The 22,903-nt window shown below is 40.3% G+C and overlaps 1 protein-coding gene across 4 annotated transcripts in view; it reads right to left on the bottom strand.

Moving 5' to 3' along the window:
- SENP6 (SUMO specific peptidase 6) overlaps positions 1-22,903 on the bottom strand; it is a 115,515-nt gene that overhangs the window by 76,421 nt on the left and 16,191 nt on the right. For all 4 annotated transcript variants that reach the window (XM_081094855.1, XM_081094857.1, XM_081094856.1 and 1 more), the window contains exons 2-3: positions 4,746-4,839; positions 2,701-2,761 (exon numbers count right to left, since the gene is read on the bottom strand). In XM_081094855.1, the coding sequence (XP_080950981.1) occupies positions 2,701-2,761; positions 4,746-4,839 (155 nt within the window). The remainder of the gene's footprint in view (positions 1-2,700; positions 2,762-4,745; positions 4,840-22,903) is intronic.

The raw sequence follows: 22,903 nt of genomic DNA, 5'->3' as shown, positions 1-22,903 counted from the left end.
CGCAGGAGATCCTGACCAGAACTTGGCTAGAGATCCTGGCTAGGCTGCTGATCAACTGAACGCTGTCTCCGTGTCATTCCTTCTTCGCTGACTCCGTCCACACCTTTGGGGACCCCTGGACCTGCTGGGGTTGGACCCCAGCATATTACTATTTGAATGGCAAGTGTTAACTCTTATGAATGAGGCATTTGGCAATATCTAGCCAAATTACCTGTAAATTTACCCTCTGAAATCTCCACTGTAACTCCAGTAATTTATCCTGAAAAAAAACTGTAAAAATATAAAAAGATGTAAGTTCAAGGCTTTACTAAAGCACTAGCTATAATAGCAAAAGATTGGAAAAAACCCCTGCTTATCAAGTGATGGTACATCAATCTATGCTACACTCATTCACTGGAGCATTAAGTAGCAATAAATGAGAAATCTCTAAATATTTTGCTGTAGAGACTGACCTACAGTTCATAATGTTAAGTAAACAAAAAATTGAGGTGCCAAACAATGTAGCCACTTTCTCCAAGAAGAGTGGTATATTCTTATAATAAACACACACAAAAAAACAAAGCAAAACAACAATGGAAGGTTAAACTACAATAGGTTACCTCGAGATGAAAGAGAGAGGATGGAGGAAATCAGGACAAAAGCTAGATTTCGCTGAATAAAACTTTTGTAGATTTGACTTTGGAACCATGTGAATAATTTTTCATAAGTATAAAACAAATTAATTTATTTTAAAAAGCAATTCCTCAAAATAAAAAACAAAGCTAAAAAATGAAACAAGGCATGGCTCAGTGGTTGAGCATCAATCTATGAACCAGGAAGTCACAGTCTGATTCCCAGTTACTGACAGTACAGGCCAGTTGTGGGCTCAGTCCCCAGTGGGGGGCATGCAAGAGGCAGTCCATCAATGATTCTCTCTCATCAATAATGTTTCTATGTCGCCCTCTCCTTTCCTGTCCGAAGTCAATAAAAATATTTTAAAAAACCCCATTCTCATCTAGCTGGTGGAATTACCAACCAGGAATAAATAATTTCAAAACAGTAATTTAAATATACATTCCCAGTGGAATATACCTGGTGGTGCCACCAAACAACAACAAAGGAACAGGATTAAAAAAATTTAAGTCGTTTTATTAGTAATTATATTTTAACTAGAGGCCCGATGCTTGAAACTTGTGCAAGAGTAGTAGGCCTCGCAGCTGCTGACAACGTCTTCCCTCTGGTACCCGGGACCCGGACTTCCCTCATAGCCTGGCTTTGTCCAGAAGGATAGAAGGACATCCGGTCTAAGTAGCATATTACACTTTTATTATACATTGGTATTGTGAAATTATTTAATGTACCTAATAGGATAAAGCAAATAAGTAATTAAGTTATCATCATTAGGAACTAAGACACTAAACCCAAGATACATATTTAACAACGTAAGAAAATACATTTTCTTCAAGGCAACAACACCAAAAGCAAAGACAAAAGAAAAAAACTGGTTTAAGATATTAGCAACTAGTATCAAAGAAATGAGCCAGTATCTCCAAAAAACGGTATATCATCAAACCTAAGACCTTCTAAGATGCATAATTATTGTATGTACTAATATGCAAAGAAACTTTTGAAATTAAACCATGTCATGAAATTATAATACGCACCTAGACAAATTTCAGATGTCAAAATGTGAAAAAATGTGTATCTCAGACTCAATATAAACAGAATTCCTACGAATCAATAATACCCTAAAGACCAAATAGAAAAATGGGCAAAGGATATTAACTGACAGTTACCCAAAGAAAATAAATGGACTACATATATGAAATGTGTTCAACCTCATTCATGAAGAAAGAAATAAGATATTATTTTTCACTGGCAAAAATCAAAAGGTTGATAACACTGTAACGAAAGTTTGAGAAATAGGCACTCTCAGATATTGCTGATAAATTAAGTATAAATCAGGTATAAGAAAATTAGAAATATATCTGACCTAATACAGCAGCTCTCCTTCTATATACATCCTACAGATATACTTGTATGTGGGAAAAATTACCCAGAAGGCTAACTTACTCAAAATTATTTGGGGAAGGGCGGTAGATAACACCATAAATGTGGTGGTATCTATACTAATGAAAGGGTAATATGGTAATTAGATCAGGTTGACCGGCTGACTTCCTTCCGGACAAAGCCATGGTGGTGGGGGGCTGAGGCAGAGGCAGTTAGGGGTGATCAGCAGGAGATGGCCGTTGGGGGAAACCAGGCCAGCATGGGAGGGCAGTTGGGGGCATTAGGAATGCAGGCAAGTGAGTGGTTAGGAGTCAGTGGTCCTGGATTGCGAGAGGGATGTCTGACCCCTGTGGGATTGTGCCTAAACCAGCAGTCAGACATCCCCTGAGGGATCCAGGAATGGAGACAGTGCAGTCCGGGCTAAAGGACACCCTCCACCCCAACCCCCACCCCGTGCGCGAATTTCGTGCACCGGGCCTCTAGTTGAATAACAGTACATCATAAAATGAAATGGTACATTGGAAAGAACGAAGATACTCTTAATAAACGCTCTCTGTTAGGAAAAACAAGAAACTGGGAACATCATTTGCCTCTGGGATAGGAAAGAGAGAGGTTGGGACTTAATTTAAAATGTTAACATTTTCTTTTGAAATATTCATTTTTAGTATATAACCTAAAAATGTTTTTTAAATTTAAAAAAGCAACACTTGCCTTTTTTCCTTTTGAGGTTTCAGAATCCTCATCTTCATCTATACTGAGTAGATTTGCCTCACTGCATATAAAATAAGGGAGGAAGAAACCTTAAATGGCAATTATGAACCATACATTAAATTCAGTTTTATCCTCTTTGTTCATCTAATAATTCAGGGATCAGCAAACTTTTTCTGTAAAGGGCAATAGAATAAATATTTTAGGCTTGGTAGACCATACTATCATCATATCAACCACTCATCTTTTCCATTATAGTATAAAAGCCATCATAGATTACTAGTATATGTGTAGTTGTGTTCCAATAAAATGATTCACAAAAATCAAGTGGTGGGCCAGATTGGGCCTGTGAAGCATCATGGTTTGTTGATCCCCACCATAAGTGAATAAAATATTTGTCATCTTATATACGAATTTCATATATGGTCACTCATTTTTATTTTCTGTCTTGGATTTAAAATTAGGGGGAAAGGACAGAGAAACAAACTGGTAGAAAACTTTAGCTAATGAAAAGTAACAGTATTACCACAGTAAAATAGCTATTCCTCTACCACTTTGAAAGAAATATCAACTCTTCACTGAGAGTCACTGGCCTGAGATTTTTAAAAATCAGACTAATACATCTATTAATAAACAGTTCATGTTAATATCAACTTGTTCAAAAAGCAAGAGCCACTGAGGATCCACTTATAATGAGGAACCAAAGAGTATGATTCATAAATGAAACATACAGGACAGGTAGCACCTTAAACGACAATTTCTTACATATCCATGACAAATCTTTTCACAGATGAACTCAAAATACACCCTTGTGAAGGCAACTCTATAAGCTATTTTCAGTAAAAACCTAACTATTTATAGTAAAAATGTAAAATGTTTGTTTCATTACTGCTTATATATGTCCCAACTTTTTTAATGCTAAAAATTCTCTCCTTCCACACACTTTACAAAAATGTTTTTAAAATGATATACTTTCTACTCAATTTAATTTCAGATTTAGTTCCAATTTTTCAAAATGTCTGTCTTTGTTACAGTACCTATGTACTAAATGTCTCTAACAAAAACTATTTTAAATTGAAAAATAGTCAGAAATAAAAGACCATAAGATATCAATTTTAACTGAGAAACTTACCAGTTCTAAGCTCTCCTTCAAATAAAACTTCACTTCAGTTCAATAGCACATAGGTGAAGGCACATAAAATGGCAATGATGAATGGAGCTGTTGCCCAAAAAGAAGTGAAGCACCTACAATATTTAGCCAATATACTCTGAATGACTTCTTGTGTAAAATTTCTAAAACATATTTAAAGTTTTGGTAGAACTTGGTGTATATATTAGTGTTTCTCTAAATTTGCTAATTGTTCTGATTAAGGGAAAAATCAGATCAATAAACCAAGAAACTATAGCAATGCTGAATCTGTAATACAAATTCTGCATGATGCAAAAGGTTCTATTAAAACCAGTATTTGAAATTTTTCACAGAAGTAATTCCAAGTACATTAACAAATATAATGAACACTTTGCTTAGCTTCTGTCTGGGTCAACACCTGTGTTCCTGTGTTTATCATTTATAGTGTTTCTGCTCTCTCTGGTGATAATCTGATCTAAGATGGACAGGTTGTGAGGGGTAACTGGAAAGGAAGTTACTACAGATTCTAAACTTTCATACAAAATTCTGAGGTCTTAATCTAGGTTCACTTACTTACTCAAGATAAATGGTAGCTTTTCAAATCACTGAACAGAATCCGTGTTTGTTTATTTTTACTAAGTAACAATTATTTAGTTGGAAATCTGTAGTATGATTGATATTTAATCATAAGGTTATACATGTTACATGCACTTATTTATATATTTCAAAAGATAAATAAAGCATAAAATTATTTACCAATAAAGAACTGCTTTTTCTTCATTGATGCAATTATAAAAGAGTTCAATATTTCCTTAAGAATACAATACTCTTAAAAATATTTCCATAGCAAACAATTTATATTATTTTTCTAATGAAAAGTTTCATTCTTATAAAATATCTGAGGGGAAAAAAATCTTACTCTTTATCTGTATCTCCTTCACTTTCTTCTCCATGATCAAAGCTCCAATTATTTTTAAAACCTCCATCTCTCCTAGATTCAGATCTAGTCAAAGCTGAAATAAAAACAGAGATAAGTATTAATAGAGATATCTAATCTAATAAAAGAGAAACATGCAAACTGACCGCACCTCAACTACGCCCCAAGCCATGCCCACCAGACAATCAGAGCGATTACATGCAAATTAACCCAACCAAGATGGCGGCCAGCAGCCACAGAGCTGGAGCAAGCAGGAGGCTTGGTTGCCCCGGCGATGGAGGAAGCCAAGCTTCCCACCAGCCCGGACGGCCCTGAGGTCTGCTCAAGGCAACAAAGTTTCAATTGTAGAAGCTAAATAAATCCCCGATACCTGCTTCCAGCCAGCCTCCACTGGGAGCTTGGGTGGCCAAGTGCTTGGCCAGCCTGCAAACAGCCATCAGCCCCTCACCCAGGATGGCCACATCCTCATGGGGTGGGGGTCCATGCTGGGGGGCTTGGCCAGCCTGCAAACAGCGATCAGCCACTCACCCAGACTGGCCAGGCACTCCAGCAGGACCCCCAACATGAAGGGGGTGTGACCAGCCTACAAACAGCCCTCAGCCCCTAACCCAGACTGGCCAGGCACCCCAGTGGGGACCCCCACCCTGAAGGGGCTGTGGCCAGCCTGCAAACAGCCATCAGCCCCTCACCCAGGCTGGCCAGGCACCACTGCGGGACCCCTACCCTGATCCGGGACACTCTTCAGGGCTTACCAGCTGGCCCCCACCCATGCACCAGGCCTCTATCCTATATAATAAAAGGGTAATATGCAAATTGACCCTAAAAGCAGAATGACTGGTCACTATGATGCACACTGACCACCAGGGGGCAGACACTCAATGCAGAAGCTGCCTCCTGGTGGTCAGTGCTCTCTAACAGGGGGAGCTCTGCTAAGCCACAAGCCAGGCTGACGGCTGCCAGTACAGCGGTGGTGGCATGAGCCTCTCCTGCCTCCTCAGCAGCGCCAAGGATGTCCGACTGCAGCTTAGGCCAGCTCCCCACTGGCAAGTGGACATGCCCCGAGGGCTCCCAGGCTGCCAGAGGGATGTCTGACTGACAGCTTAGGTCCAATAACCTGGTGAGCGGGCCTAAGCCAGCAGGTGGTCATTCCCCCGAGGGGTCCCAGACTGCGAGAGGGCACAGGCTGGGCTGAGGGACACCTCCCCCCCAGTGCACAAATTTTTGTGCACCGGGCCTCTAGTTAACTATAAAGTAAAATTGAGCATTCCCCAAGCTCTTTGTTTAGTCTAGATTTTCTTTTCACTTGAATGCCTTGATTATTGCTTATGAACACCTTATTTACTCTAAAGAGAGAAAGAACACTTTAATGTCATCCATATGTGTGAGTATGCTAGAAAAAGTAGCTCAAATTTGTAAAATACAATAAAAATGGGGGGGAGGCACACATGAATATGTGTGAGATATTTAAAAAAATCAACCCTGTATCTCCATAATTGATCACTGATTCTACAAATCAGTGCCTGTTAGTTTGCTTGCCTTACTTATGAGAACCATATCCAGACCACTAACTGACCTTTTCTTTACCTCCATCATCTCTGCCTTTTAACAGAAGAGAAACAAAAGATTTCTGTGTTGGCAATCTGGTGAACTTGATTTATCAAAAACAACAACAAAAACCCTCCATCCATATCAGAACATCAAACAAGCTCATTATGAGTTTTAAAAATTTTGTAAGTGCATGGCTGAAAACCCCTGAAGTCATAAACAACTGGTAAGTGGGAACCTGGAGAAATAAACTTCTGAAGTTGTCATTTGAAGCCATATGACAAAAGTCTGATAGCCTAGATCCCGGTTTTTAAGATCAAGTTTAGAGTCCCAGAGCCCTGGCTGGTGTGGTTCAGGTGATTGAGCATGGTCCCATGCACCAAAAGATCACTATGTGATTCCTAGGGTCAGAGCACATTCCAACATTTCAGGCCCAATCCCCAATAAGGAGTGTGTGCAAGAGTGTGTTTCTCTCACATCGACGTGTCTCTCTCTCCCTCCCTCCCTCCTTCCATTTCTATCTAAAATCAATATATATATAGTTTGGGGACACAGCAAGATGAAGGGTCAGGATGAATACCAGAATATCTGAAGGACAACACTCTGATTGGATGAACTAGGGTAAAACAAAGAAACTCACTGAAGAACTCAACAATGGGAATAATAATAATGTCCTGTCCTTGCCTCTGGATTTTAAGAATGAACTGTAGACAAAGTGTATACTCACATGACTAGAGAATTCCTAACCATAAACTCATAATTACTCAGATTTGGGAACAAATGTTTTATAACTTACATGGCCCAGAAAAGCCCATAATTTTAAAAGTCTCACAAGATGCTCACTAAACGTAAGAGAAATGCAAATCAAAACTATAATGAAATACTAGTTCGCACCCATTAGGATGGCTATTTTTTTTTAATAAAAATGAAATATAGTAAGTAGTAGTGACAAAAATGTGGAGGGACTTGAAACTTTTATGCACTACTGGTGGGAATGTAAAATGCTGCAGCCACTGTGGGAAAAGTTTGGCAGTTGCCTAAAAAGTTAAACATAAAATTACCCTATGATCCATCAACCCCACTTCTAGGTATACTAGGTGTATGGGTTAATAATGCAGATTTTTTCAATAGATGGAGTTACACATATGTTGATATATATGCAATTTGATATGTATACTTTGTTGTATTGACAGCAAACTTCAAAACTTCATATGTCAAATTTTCTGAAGGTGTTAACATCATAGATATTCAAACACTTAAAAATGCCGAATTTCGTGCCAAAAAAAGAGCATTTGTGGAAAGTTTTAATTCATGATTTTGAAGAAAAGTGCTGCTGAATACTTCAGAAAGCTTATGGTGAACATCTCCATCTCAAGATACTTGTGAACACTGGTTTAAATGCTTTAAAAGTGATGATTTCTATGTGAAAGACAAAGAACGTCCATGTCAACTAAAAAAGTTTGAAGACCAACAATTACAAGCGTTATTGGGTGAAGATGCATGTCAAACTCAAAAACAACTTGCAGAAAGACTAAACACTATTCAGCAAACAATTTCCAATCGTTTACAAGCAATGGGAAAGACTGTAAAGGAAGGAAAATGGGTGCCACATCAACTGAACAAAAGACAAATGGAAAACCAAAAAGTCATCAGTAAAATGTTGCTTCAACGACACGAAAGTATTTTTTTGCATCGAATTGTGACTGGCAATAAAAAGTGGATTTATTTTGAGAATCCCAAATGCACAAAATCATGGGTTGATCCGGGTCAACCATCAACATCGACTACAAGGCCAAATCACTTTGGAAAGAAGACAATGCTCTGCATTTGGTAGGATCAGGAAGGTGTGGTGTATTTATTATGAGCTTCTAAAACCAGGTGAAACCATTAATACTTATCATTACCAACAACAAATAATCAATTTGAACCACGCTTTGACCGTGAAATGACAAGAATGTGACAGAAGACACAGCAAAGTAATTCTGCTTCATGATGACACACCATCACACACTTCAAAACCAGTTAAAGACACGTTAAAACATCTTGCCTGCGAAGTATTAACCCACCTGCTGTATTCACCAGACCTTGCAAATTACCACTTGTCCCAATCGATGGCACGTGCACTTTCTGAGCAGCACTTCAAAACATTCAAATACATGGAAAATTGGGTCTCTGAATGGTTTGCCTCAAAACAAGAAAAGTTCTACTGCAGTGGTTCTCAACCTTCCTAATGCCGCAACTCTTTAATATAGTTCCTCATGTTGTGATGACCCCCAACCATAAAATTATTTTCGTTGCTACTTCATAACTGTAATTTTGCTACTGTTATGAATCGTAATGTAAACATCTGATATGCAGGATGTATTTTCATTGTTACAAGTTGAACATAATTAAAGCATAGTGATGAATCACAAGAAAATATGTAATTATATATGTGTTTTCCGATGGTCTTAGGTGACCCCTGTGAAAGGGTCGTTCAACCCCCAAAAGGGTAACGACCCACAGGTTGAGAATCGCTGTTCTATTGGGACTGTATCCACAAGTTACCTGAAAGATGGGGGAAATGTGTAGCTAGCGATGGACATTACTTTGAATAAAGCACTTTTGATGTTTCTCTTGAAATTACCGTGTTTTCTTTGATTACAAAATCCGCATTATTAAAGTAGGTGGGATCTCAATACCAGATATCAAGCTGTATTACAAAGCCACTGTTCTAAAAACAGCCTGGTACAGGCAAAAAGAACAGACATATAGATCAATGGAATAGAATAGAGAACCCAGAAATCGACCCAAACCACTATGCTCAATTAATATTTGACAAAGGAGGTATGAACATACAATGGAATCAAGACAGCCTCTTCAATAAATGGTGTTGGGAAAATTGGACAGATACATGCAAAAAAATCAAACTAGACCACTAACTAACATCATACACAAAAATAAACTCAAAATGGATAAAGGACTTAAACATAAGATGGGAAACCATAAAAATACTAGAGGAATCTATAGGCAGCAAAATCTCACACATATGCCAAAGCAATTTCTTCACTGATACTGCTCCTGGGGCAGCGGTGGACAAACTGTGGCTCGCGAGCAGCATGCGGCTCTTTGGCTCCTTGAGTGTGGCTCTTCCACAAAATACCGACTCCTGAGAATGGGCCACGAAGTTTCAATCGCACTGTATGTGCGCGCCCGCACGTGGTATTTTGTAGAAGAGCCACACTCAAGGGGCCAAAGAGCCGCATGTGGCTCGCGAGCCACAGTTTAATGACCACGGTCCTAGGGAAATGGAAACTAAAAAGAAAATAAACAAATGGGACTACATCAAAATAAAAAGCTTTTGCAAAGCAAAGGAAACCATCAACAAAACAACAAGAAAGCCCACTGCATGGGAGAATATATTTGCAAATGTTATCACCGATAAGGGTTTAATTTCCAATATTTACAGGGAACTCATACAACTTAACAGAAGATAAACAACCCAGTCAAAAAATGGGCAATGGACCTAAATAGATACTTTTCGAAAGAAGACAGAAGAAAGGCCAAAAGACATATGAAAACATGTTCAAAGTCACTAATCATCGGAGAGATAGAAATCAAAATGACAATGCGGTACCATCTCACACCTGTCAGAATGGCTATCATCAACAAATCAATAAACAATAAGTGTTAGGATGCAGAGAAAAAGGAACCCTTTTGCACTGCTGGTGGGAATGCAGACTGGTGCAGCCACTGTGGAGAACAGTATGGAGTTTTCTCAAAAAACTAAAAATGGATCCAGTGATCCCACTTCTGGAATATATCCCAAGAAACTAGAAACACCAATTAGAAAGGATATATGCACTCCTATGTTCATAGTAGCACAATTCACCATAGCTAAGATTTGGAAACAGCCTAAGTGCCCATGATGAGTGGATTAAAAAACTGTCGTACATCTACACAATGGAATACTACGCTGAGGTAAAAAAGGAGTTCTTACCATTTGCAACAGCATGGATGGAACTGGAGAGCATTATGCTAAGTGAAATAAACCAGTTAGAGAAAGATAAATATCACATGATCTCACTCATTATGGAATATAATGAACAACATAAACTGATGAACAAAAACAGATCCAGAGACAGAGAAGCATCGATGAAACCGTCAAACCTCAGAGGGAAGGTAGGGGAGGGTGGGGATAAGGGAAGAGATCAACCAAAGGACTTATATGCAAGCATATATGCCTAACCACTGGACATAGACAACAGGGGTGTAACATGGGGATAAGGACACATATGTAATAACTTAATCAATAAAAAAAAATCCGCATTATTAAACGATACACCTAGTATACCAAATGAATAACTGAGGGCATGGACTCTGACACTTGTACACCAATACTACAGCAGCATTATTCACAACAGCCAAAAGGTGGAAACAACCCAAATGTCCACCAACAGATTAATGGATCAACAAGTCATGTTAAGTACACACACACACACACACACACACACAACTCATCCATAAAGGAATGAAATTCTGATACATGGTACAACATGGATGAGCCCTGAAAACATTACACAGAGTGAAATAAACCACTCAGTCAAATACTATATGATTCCACTTAAATGAGGTACCTAGAATAGGCTTCTACTCAAAAAAAGTAGAGCAGCAACAGTTAAAGGGACAGGAGAATGCAGAGTTATGTTTTAATGGATACAGTTTTTGTTTAGGATGATGAAAAAGTTCTGAAAATGGATAGTGGAGATATTTGCACATATGAACACAGTGCCAATCCGCAAAACTGTACACTTAAAAATGGTTAAAATGGTAAATTTTATGTTATGTATATTTTATCAAAATAAGGGAATGTTTGTAAAGGCAAAAAACAAACAAAACTTCTAAATGACTGACATAATTCAATATAAATATTTTCTTAATATAAAAGTTAGGGGGTTAGGTATAAGATAAAGGGAAGATAAATTGTGATGGAAGGAAACTTTACTTGGCTTGGTAAACACACAATACAACATAATGATAATGTATTGTAGAACTGTACACCTGTATAATTTTATTAACCAATATCTCCCCAATAAGTTCAATAATATATATATATATCTACATCTACACTAATAAGAGAAATATGCAAATTAACTATCACTCCACCACTCTGTTACACCCACAAGACATGCCCACCAGCCAATCAAGAGCTAGTATTCAAATTAACCCAACTAAGATAGTGATGGCCACAGAGCTGGAGCAAGCAGGAGGTTTGGGTTGTCCCCGGTGACGGAGGAAGCCAAGCTTCCCGCCTGCCCTGGCTGGCCTTGTGCTCCGCTCAAGGCTACAAAGTTTCAATTACAGAAAATAAATAAATCCCAGATACCTGCTTCCAGACCGCCCTGGCCTCCACTCAAGGAGGTGCTGAAAAAAAGAAAAGAAAAGAAAAAAAGGAGAGGCTGGGAGCTTGGGGGCGTGGCCAGGCTGAAAACGGCCATCATCCCCTCACCCAGGCTGGCCAGGCACCCCAGCGGGACCCCCACCTGATCCAGGACATCCTTCAAGGCAAACCCGCTGGCCCCCACCCGTGCACCAGGCCTCTATTCTATATAAAAGGGTAATATGCAAATTGACCCTAACAGTAGAATGACTGGGAATGACTGGTCACTATGACACACACTGACCACTAGGGGGCAGACACTCAATGCAGGAGCTGCCCTCTGGTGTTCAGTGTGCTCCCACAGGGGGAGCTCTGCTCAGCCACAAGTCAGGCTGACGGCTGCCAGCACAGCAGTGTTGGCGGGAGCCTCTCCCACCTCCTCAGCAGCGCTAAGGATGTCTGACTGCAGCTTAGGCCTGCTCCCCGCTGGCAAGTGGACATCCCCCGAGGACTCCCAGGCTGCCAGAGGGATGTCTGACTGCCAGCTTAGGCCCAATCCCCCCCAGGAGCAGGCCTAAGCAAGCAGGTGGACATCCCCCAAGGTGTCCCAGACTGCGAGAGGGCACAGGCCCGACTGAGGGACCCCCCATCCCAAGTGCACAAATTTTTGTGCACCGGGCCTCTAGTTTGTGTATGTGTGCGTGTGTGTGTGTATATATATATATATATATATATATATATAATTTCAATGCAAGCCTCAAGAAAGGAATTTCAAAATATGTGCATTCATAACCAAAAATATCATTAAACAGAAAAAATTACATCATTAATAGCAAATTTGAGGGAGAACCAAGACAGCCTAGGTAAACACTAATACTGGTCACCTCCCACACCACATCAAAATTACAACTAAAGTATGGAAAAACCATCATTCAAAACTGCCTCAATCTGGCTGAATGGAAGTCCTACAACTAGAGAAGTAAAGAAAGTACACTGAGACCGGTAGGAGGGGCAGAGGCACAGAACATGCTGGTCTGACACCCACGTGCCATTTTTTTTTTAAATCGGGTCGGATATCTAGGCTGCAGAAGACCACCCCCACCACCACCCCTCACCATGAGAAGAAAAGGGTCCCAGCCCCACACTAGATCCCCAGCTTAGGGTTCCAGACCTGGGAAGAAAAGTCCCCATAACTTTAGGCTATAAAACCAGTGGGGATTTTGGCTAAGTGGCACAGAGGCTGCTGGAGATCCAGCAGATCCTCTTAAAGGGCCAGTGCATGGACTTACTCAGACTCTATCCCTACAGGTTCCAGCTCTTGGGTGGAGGCTTTGGGGGATCCAGGTACATATGGGAAGGAACTGGATTGTCTGGCACTGTGGCAGGAACTCAGGGGTGGCTTTCTCCCAGACGTGAGGGGCTCACAAGAATCACTGTTCCTGTGCTGAGACACCCCCAGCACCACCACCCTCATCACAGAGCTGGCAGCCACATCTGAGTTTCCATTAGCATGGCCCACACTGTTTGCTCTACCCTAGTGATTCCCTGAGACCCCACCCCATCCAATTCACAACCCCACCCAAGCTGTTTGCAGCAGCTTTTCCATACAGGGTCCTGTCCTGGCTCAGGCTTCAGACTTGCTAAAATCTCTCAAACAAGCACCACCTGGAGACAGCTTATCCTAACCCCGTGGTCGGCAAACTGCGGCTCTTGTGCCACATACGGCTCTTTGGCCCCTTGAGTGTGGCTCTTCCTAAGCCTTAGGAGTACCCTAATTAAGTTAATAACAATGTACCTACCTATATAGTTTAAGTTTAAAAAATTTGACTCTCAAAAGAAATTTGAATCGTTGTACTGTTGATATTTGGCTCTGTTGACTAATGAGTTTGCCGACCACTGCCCTAACCTAACAATAAAAGGCCCAAGACCAGCCACTAGCACCTGCCTGCCTTGCTTCACAGCTGGGACTCGCCTGGACACTTCCAAGCCCAATAAAACTAGCAGCCATCTGCTGATCTCTCTGTAGCTCCTGCCCAGTGGCCTCAGACAGTGGCTGACTTTGCACCTCCTGACAGCCAGTGTACCTGGGGGACAGCTTCAGACCATGCCAGATTACAACTCTACACATCCCCAAGTTTCATACTCAAGGGACAGACTCAGTGATCACCAGAACCCCACTGAAACAAGTCCTACTCATAGGGGTATCTCCTGCACAGCACCCCTTCCATTATAAATGCAGCTGGTCCTCACAGTCAACTGGTCTGAAGGTCACCTCCTCCCAGTGCCGCCAGTAGGAATCAAGGCTCAACTACAAGACTGCACACACAGCCCACAGAGGGGAGCACTCGCACACCCTCAAGTGACCAGCTCAGCTGACTGGGGAGGCTTAGCCACTGGGCCCTAGAAGACACCTACTACACAAGGCAACTCTACCAATTCCAGGAGACATGGCAGCTCTTCCTAATACATAGAAACAAACACAAGGAAGCAGCCAAAATGCAGAGACAAAGATACATGTTACAAATGAAAGAAAAGGAAGCAAGCAAACAACTGGATACAAAGTTCAAAACAATGGTTATAAGGTTGCTCAAGGATCTTAATGAGAGCTTCAAGGAACTTACTGAAGGCTTCAAGAGACTCAGAAGAATATTGGAGAGAATGTCAAAGACATAAAAAAGGACCAGTCAGAAATTAAGCACACATTAACTGAAATAATTGGTAATTTACAGGGAGTCAACAGAAGAGTAGAAGATTCCGAGAATCAAATCAACAATTTAGAATATGAGGAAGCAATTCAACGCACTTTCCATTAAAATACCAATGGCATATTTCACAGACCTAGAACGAACTCTCCAAAAATTCATCTGGAATAAAAAACGACCCCAAATAGCTGCAGCGATCCTGAGAAAGAACAAAGCAGGTGGGATCTCAATACCAGATATCAAGCTGTATTACAAAACCACTGTTCTCAAAACTGCCTGGTACTGGCACAAGAACAGACACATAGATCAATGGAATAGAATAGAGAGCCCAGAAATCAGCCCCAACCAATATGCTCAATTAATATTTGACAAAGGAGGCAAGAACATACAATGGAGTCAAGATAGTCTCTTCAATAAATGGTGTTGGGAAAATTGGACAGATACATGCAAGAAAATGAAACTAGACCACCAACTTACACCATACACAAAAATAAACTCAAAATGGATAAAGGACTTAAATATACGACGGGAAACCATACAAATAATAGAAGAATCCAAAGGCAACAAAATCTCAGATATATGCCGAAGCAATTTCTTCACTGATACAGATCCTAGGGCATTGGAAACTAAAGAGAAAATAAACAAATGGGACTACATAAAAATAAAAAGTTTCTGCACAGCAAAAGAAACCATCAACAAAACAACAAGAAAGCCCACTACATGGGAGAACATATTTGCCAATGCTATCACTGATAAGGGTTTAACCTCCAACATTTATAGGGAACTCATACAACTCAACAAAAGGAAGATAAACAATCCAATCAAAAAATGGGCAAAGGACCTAAATAGACACCTTTCAAAAGAGGACATTCAGAAAGCCAAGAGACATATGAAAACATGCTCAAAGTCACTAATCATCCAAGAGATGCAAATCAAAACAACAATGAGGTACCATCTCACACCTGTCAGACTGGCTATCATCAACAAACGACAAGTGCTGGAGAGGATGTGGAGAAAAAGGAACACTTGTGCACTGCTGGTGGGAATGCAGACTGGTGCAGCCACTATGGAAGGCAGTATGGAGCTTCCTCAAAAAACTACAAATGGAACTCCCACTTGACCCTGTGATCCCACTTCTAGGAATATATCCTAAGAAACCAGAAACACCAGTCAGAAAGGATATAGGCACCCCTATGTTCATAGCAGCACAATTCATCATAGCTAAGATCTGGAAACAGCCTAAGTGCCCATCTGTAGATGAATGGATTAGAAAACTGTGGTACATCTACACGATGGAATACTATGCTGCTGTAAAAAAAGAAGGAACTCTTACCATTTGCAACAGCATGGATGGAACTGGAGAGCATTATGCTAAGTGAAATAAGCCAGTCAATGAAGGAAAAATACCACATGATCTCACTCATTTCTAGATAATAAAGACCATTATAAACTTATGAACAAAAATAGATAGAGGCAGAGCTGCCTCAAACAGACTGTCAAACTACAGCAGGAAGGCCGGGAAGGGTGGGGGGGCAGGGAGGGGGTAAGCGATCAACCGAAGGACTTGTATGCATGCATATAAGCATAACCAATGGACACAAGACACTGGGGGGTAGGGGAGGCCAGGGGATTGTCAAGGGCAGGGGGGCGGGGAGGGGGGGAAAGAGACATATGTAATACTCTTTGTAATACTTTAAGCAATAAAAAACAAAAAACAAAAAAAGAATATGAGGAAGCAAATATCACCCAATCAGCAGAGCAAAAAGAAAAAAGAATCCAAAAATATGAAGACAGTGTAAAGAGTCTCTGGGACAACTTCAAGTGTACCAAAATTCGCATTATAGGGGTACCAGAAGGAGAGGAGAGAGAGAAAGATATTGAAAACTTGGAGAACCAAGAAGGCATATAGGTAAATACCTGTACTTACTACCTCCCACAACCACGTCAAAATTACAACTAAAAGAACTATCATCCAGAACCATGGGAGAACTGGCTGAGTGGAAGTACTACAACTAGAGAGGTAAAGAAGAAAGCGCATTAAGACTGGTAGGATGTCCTAGCTGGTTTGGCTCAGTGGATAGAGCGTTGGCCTGCAAACTGAAGGGTCCCAGGTTCGATTCCCGTCAAGGGCATGTACCTTGGTTGCGGGCACATTCCCAGGAGGGGGCGTGCAGGAGGCTGCTGATCGATGTTTCTCTCTAGTCAATGTTTCTAACTCTCTATTCCTCTCCCTTCCTCTCTGTAAAAAAATCAATAAAATATATTAAAAAAAAAAAAAAGACTGGTAGGAGGTGCGGAGGCGCAAAACGGATGGCACCCAGGTGTGCCGCTTTTTTAATTGGGAGATACAAGCTCCCGCTTGCTCTGAGCTCCAGTGACAGGTGAGACTCTGGGGGATCGACACACATACGAGGAGAAAGTGGACTATCTGGCATCAGGGCAGGAACGCGGGGGCAGCTTCCTTCAAGATGAAGGTGCTCGCAGTGGTCATTGTTCCTGTGCTGGGACCTCCCTGGTGCAGGACTGACTGGCAGCCACTGCTGTTTGCTCCCCCCTGAAAATTCCGAGACCCCACCCTACCCAATTTACAACCCCATCCAAGCTGTGCGCAGCAGCATTTGCATATGAATGGCCTGTCTTTTCTCAGCCTAAAACCTGTCAAAGAAGCTGCAGTTGGGTCAGGGAGCCCCAAAGCCAGCACCAGGAGCAGCCTACCTTGCTTCACAGCTTGGCCTTGTCTGGACACTTCCAAACCTGATACGAAGAGGAGCAATCTGCAGATCTCTCTGTAGCTCCTGCTTGGTGGCCCAAGACAGTGGCTGACTTTGCAACTCCTTGGAGACCCAAAAGCCAGTGTACCCAGTGGTCAGTGTGAGACCATACTAGATAACAACTCTTCATATCCATAAGTGACACACTCAAGGGGCAGACTCAGTGAGCACCAAAGCCCCACTGAAGCAAGTCCTGCCCCATAAGGGTATCTCCTGCACAGCAGCTCTCCCACTGTAGACACAGCTGGTCCTCATAGCCAATTGGCCTGGAGCTCAATTCCTCCCAGTGATACCACAGCAATCAAGGCTCAACTACAACAATACTGTGCACACAGACCACAAAGGGGTGCACCAAGGGTGTCCACCTCAGGTGATTGGGGAAGCTGAGCCACTGTGCCCTATTGGATACCTACTACACAAGGGCACTCTATCAATTCAAGGAGACTGAGCAGCTACCCAATACAAAGAAACAAACACAGGGAAGCAGCCAAAATGAGAGATAAAGAAACATGTCACAAATGAAAGAAATGGAAGAAAGCAAACGACTGGATATACAGTTCAAAACCACAGTTATAAAGTTACTCAAGACTCTTCTAGAAACCTCTAAGGAACTTAGTGAGACCTTCAAGGATCTTAGTGAGAATGCCAAAAAATAAATAAATAAAATGGAAAAAGACCAGTCAGAAATTAAGCATACACTGACTGCAATAAAGAATAATATATAGAGATTCAACAGTACACTAAAGGATCCCAAGAATCAAGTCAAAGATTTGAAATACAAGGAAGCAAAAAAAGTCAACCGGAAAAGCAAAAAGAAAAAAGAATCCAAAAATTCAAGATAGTGTAAGGAGCCTCTGGGACAACTTCAATCATGCCAACATCCGAAATATGGGGGAGCCAGAAGAAGAGAGAGAGCAAAATATTGAAAACCTATTTGAAGAAATAATAACAGAAAATTTCCCATACCTGGTGAAAAAAATAGACTTACAAATTCAGGAAGCACAGAGAGGCCTAAACAAGAGGAACCCAAAGAGGCCCACACCAAGACACATCATAATTAAAATCCTAAGGGTTAAAGACAAAGAGAGAATCTTAAAAACAGCAAGAGAAAAAAAGTCAGTTACCTACAAGGGAGTACCCATACGACTGTCAGCTGATTTTTCAACAGAAACTTTGCAGGCCAGAAGGGAATGGCAAGAAATATTCAAAGTGATGTACAGCAAGGACCTACAACCAAGATTACTCTATCCGGCAAAGGTTATCATTTAGAATTGAAGGTCAGGTAAAGATCTTCATGGACAAGAAAAAGGTAAAGGAGTTCATCACCACCAAACCAGTATTACATAAAATGTAGAAGGGGAGGAGGAAGAAGAGGGAGAGGAGGAGGAGGAAGATCAAAAATATGAACAATAAGCCTGGCCAGGATGGCTCAGTGGTTGAACATCAACCTATGAACCAGGAGATGATCATGGTTCGATTCCTGGTCAGAGCTCATACCCGGGTTTCAGGCTCGATCTCCAGTCTGGGGTGTGCAGGAGGCAGCTGATCTATGATGTTTCTCTCTCATCATTGATGTTTCTATATCTCTCTCCCTCTCCCTTCCTCTCTGAAACCAATGAAAATATATTTTTTTAAAAATATATGAATAAAATGGAAACAAATACATATCAACAACTGAATCTAAATATCAAAATAAACAAGGAATCTAATAAACAAACTAATGAATAAAATAGAACCAGAGGCATAGAAACATGGAACAGACTGAGAATCTCAGAGGGAAGTGGGGAGGGGAGGGCAGGAAGAGATTAACCAAAGATCTTATATGCATATATGCATTACCTATAAACACAGACAATAAGATGGTGAAGGCCCAGGGCATGGTGGGAACCAGGTGGAAGGGGGCAACAGGGGGGAAAAAAGGAGGACATCTGTAATACTCTCAACAATAAAAAATTTTTTAAAAGAAAAAAATAAATTTGAAATATCTTTGTATGTTGGGGTTAGACAAATAATAGGTAAGGGAAGCAAGGTTTCCCCGTCAGAGAAAGAGGTTATAAATAAGTGAGAGGAAATCTAGAAGAATCATAGAGTCCATTAGAGTAAGAGATATCAGTATCTCTTACTCTATGAGATACTGATATCATATTTATTTTATACTGAACTCATACTTATTTTATATATATACATATATATATAGATATACACACACACACACACACACAGATACAGAAACAAATGTAGGTATGTATTATACCGTGGTAGCACACAGAGCTAAGGCTCTGTCCTCGAAGAATAGCAACAAATATACCTACAACCAGATCTTGCTTTATAAATACCATTCTCCAAAAAAAGAAATCAGGGCTGCAAAGAGAAAGGATTTATTCTAGGGAGAAGGCAGGAAAAATATAAGATAATCCTGGAGTATTTTTTGTGTGCCAGAAAGCAAGAAGGTGCTTTAAAAAAAAAATAAGATGGGGAGATGTCAAAAGGTTAAAGTAGCCAATCTGAAACAGCCTCCCAATAGCTAAACAATACTCTGGTTTCTCTTCAGAGCATATAGTTCTTTCACCTTTTACCAATAGCTAAACAAAAGTGAAATAATTTTAGCAAAAATAAATAATAGTATGTGACAAACCCCCAAAATAAAATACTCATGAGTCCATAATGCTATAAAGAATTGAATAAATAAATGGGGAGGAAATGTCTTTTTTACAAGAACAATCCAAATAATATATGTATAAACTCTCTTCTCTAAGAGATTGAACTTAATTCACCTTCCCTTCAATATACACTAGATTGGTAACTCACTTCCAAAGAGTTAATTATAGGAAGGGAATAAAGTAAACTGACAATGAGAAACCTGATAATCACTATCTCAGCCAGGTGTCCAAGGTTAACATCAAAAGTGATGTTTTTATTCAGAACATATGCAGTCATGCACCACATATGATATATGCAGATTATATAAAACTAGAGGCCCAGTGCGTGATTGAAATCATGAAAGGAGGAACCTGGCTGGAGGCCGGGACCGTGCCTGACCACCACGTTGCACCAGCCACAGCGTTGTGTCCGCTGGGGTGGGGGCAGGCGCTCCTGTGTGTTGTGTCTCCACTCTGGCCCGTCCCCAACCCCAACCTTCCCGCAGCCGGTGGGGTGGGGGCTGCACGCAGTCCCCTCCTGCCCATCTGCGCTCAGCTCCTGCTGAACGGTCGGTCGTGATGCAGCCTCCTCCTGAGCGGTCATGACGCTCAGCTAATTAGCATATTCCCTGTTTATATAGATACCAGATTAAAATGGAGCTAAAATATTCCTATCACCTAGTGATATCATAGCCATCTTAATGTCATAGTACAATGCATTACATAAATACCATTGTGTTACAACTGCCTACAGTATTCAGTACTGCTATATAGGTTTATAGCCTAGGAGTTGCAGGGGAATAGAACTTATCACCACCCCCCAAAATGTGTCTCTTTAGCATTCGGATTATTTTAGGCTGGTTAACTTTAAGCAGACATGGGAGAAGCTCTGAAAAACAAAAAGACAAGTTCACCACAACAGCCAGTAGACAGTGAAAAGTCAAGAGATTATTTTATGCACTAAAAGAACTGGGCTTCTAAACACACAATTCTAACAAATTTAATCATATAATTTCCTAATCAATAATCGATTAGAACCTATAAATTAATAAGTGAAAGACCATAACCTCATGAAAGTGGTAATTGCCAGTGAGAAAAAATATAAAGAGCAAAACAAATTTAAAAACATAAGCTTAGAGCAACTTAGAGCAGGACAAAAGCTGATAATCTCACCACATTTCAACATGCTGCTATAGTTGACATTCGTAATGAGAGTGGAAAATTATGTGCACTCGCCCAGTAGGTGTGGCTCAGTAGTTGAGCATCGAACTATGACCAGGTCACTGGTTCGATTCCCGGTCAGAGCACATGCCCGGGTTGCGGGCTCAATCACCAATGTGGGGCATGCAGGAGGAAGCCAATCAATGATTCTCTCTCATCATTGATGTTTCTATCTCTCTCCCCTCTCCCTTCCTCTCTGAAATCAATAAAAATGTATTTAAAAAGAAAATTATGTGCACTTTACCCCACTTATAAAATTGAGAAAAGAGAAAGATAAACCTTGAGAGAACACAGTTAAGTATCACAAATTAAACATATGCATTTTTCTCTACACTCACTAAAATGACAGTAATAAAAGGAAAAGCAGAAACCTTTAACAAAAGAATCCAGAAATGGAGGTAAACAGCAGATGTGTAATATAACTAAATCTATGAAAGATGGAAATTTGATGGATGGATAAGAGTTGACTTAGTTGACTAAAGAAAACCTAAATTGCCCGTGAAAGCATAAATAGAACCAAATTGGAACAAGAAAAAGATTTGAACATTGCTGTATCAATAAAAGGAATGGAATTTATCATTACAAATCTCCCCTAAAGAAACTCAGACCCAGAAGACTTCTCCAGTAATTTCTTTAAAACTTTAAAAAAATAACAACAGCCCTGGCCGGTGTGGCTCAGTTGGTTGGGCATCATCTCGTTCACCAAAAAGTTGCTGGTTCAATTCCTGGTCAGGGCACATGCCAGATTTATATATATATATATACACGCACACACACACACACATACATACACACACACACACACACACACGTATATTTATATTTGAAAGTATTACATATATCCCCCTTCCCTCCCCATTGACCCCATCCAATCCGCCCTACCCCCATCACTGATGTTTCTATCTCGCTCTCACTCTCTTCCTCTCCAAAATCAATAAAAAATATTTCAAACTTATTCTATTCATTTAAAAAATAACTTCGTAAGACATATGTTCAATCCATATAATTTAATCAGAATTTACTATCCAGAGTATATGAAAATTCCCAACATTCCACCAGAAAAACAAAATGAGAAGATAGGAATGAGAAATTAATAGAAGATAGGAATGAGAAACACACACACACAAAACCCTAAAACACAACTAATTGGGTATTTTGTTTAGTTTATACATGTATCCCAAGAACATAGAATAGAGTTTAACTCTAGGTTGGCACTCACTATTTTTTGAATACTGAATGAAAAGTGAACATTATTAATGCAGCAATAAAAACATAGTAAGTTTTCACTTAAAGTCAGAACAAAACCCTAGTATAATTTTACCATAGGCGAATTGATATAAGTAAGAGTTAAGTTTCAGGAACATTTGAGATTGTGCTCCCCAGCATGTATCAAATAAATGCACAAAAAAGAATAAAAAGTTCCTAAAGCATTTCACAACATAATAACGAAATGACACTGAACGAGCCAATGTTATTCAAAGACTTGCTGTACAGTAGTTCCTCAACTTACAATGGTGTTATGTCCTAAATAAACCCACTCTAAGTTGAAAATATGTGGAAAATGCACCTAACCTACCAATATTGTAGCTTAGCCTAGTCTACCTTTAACATGCTTAGAACACTCATATTAGTCCATAGGTGGGCATAACCATCTAACAACCAATACACAGTTGTTTATTCTTGCAACTGCATGCCCAACTAGGAGCTGTGCTCACTATTGCTGCCCAGCATCACCAGAGAATACTGAGTATGTCACCAGCCCAGGAAACAATCAAAATTCAAAGTTCAAACTATGGTATCTATTGAATGCAAATCACTTTCACGCCATCGTAAAGTCAAAAAATTTTAAGTTGAACCATCATAAATTTGGGACCCTCTGTATTTCCCCTCACTATAAACCAGA

Source organism: Myotis nattereri (genome assembly GCF_964212035.1).
Source record: "Myotis nattereri genome assembly, chromosome: 6".
NCBI lineage: Eukaryota > Metazoa > Chordata > Mammalia > Chiroptera > Vespertilionidae > Myotis > Myotis nattereri.
Note: the sequence above shows the minus strand (reverse complement) of the source record. Positions and strands in the feature narration are given on the sequence as shown.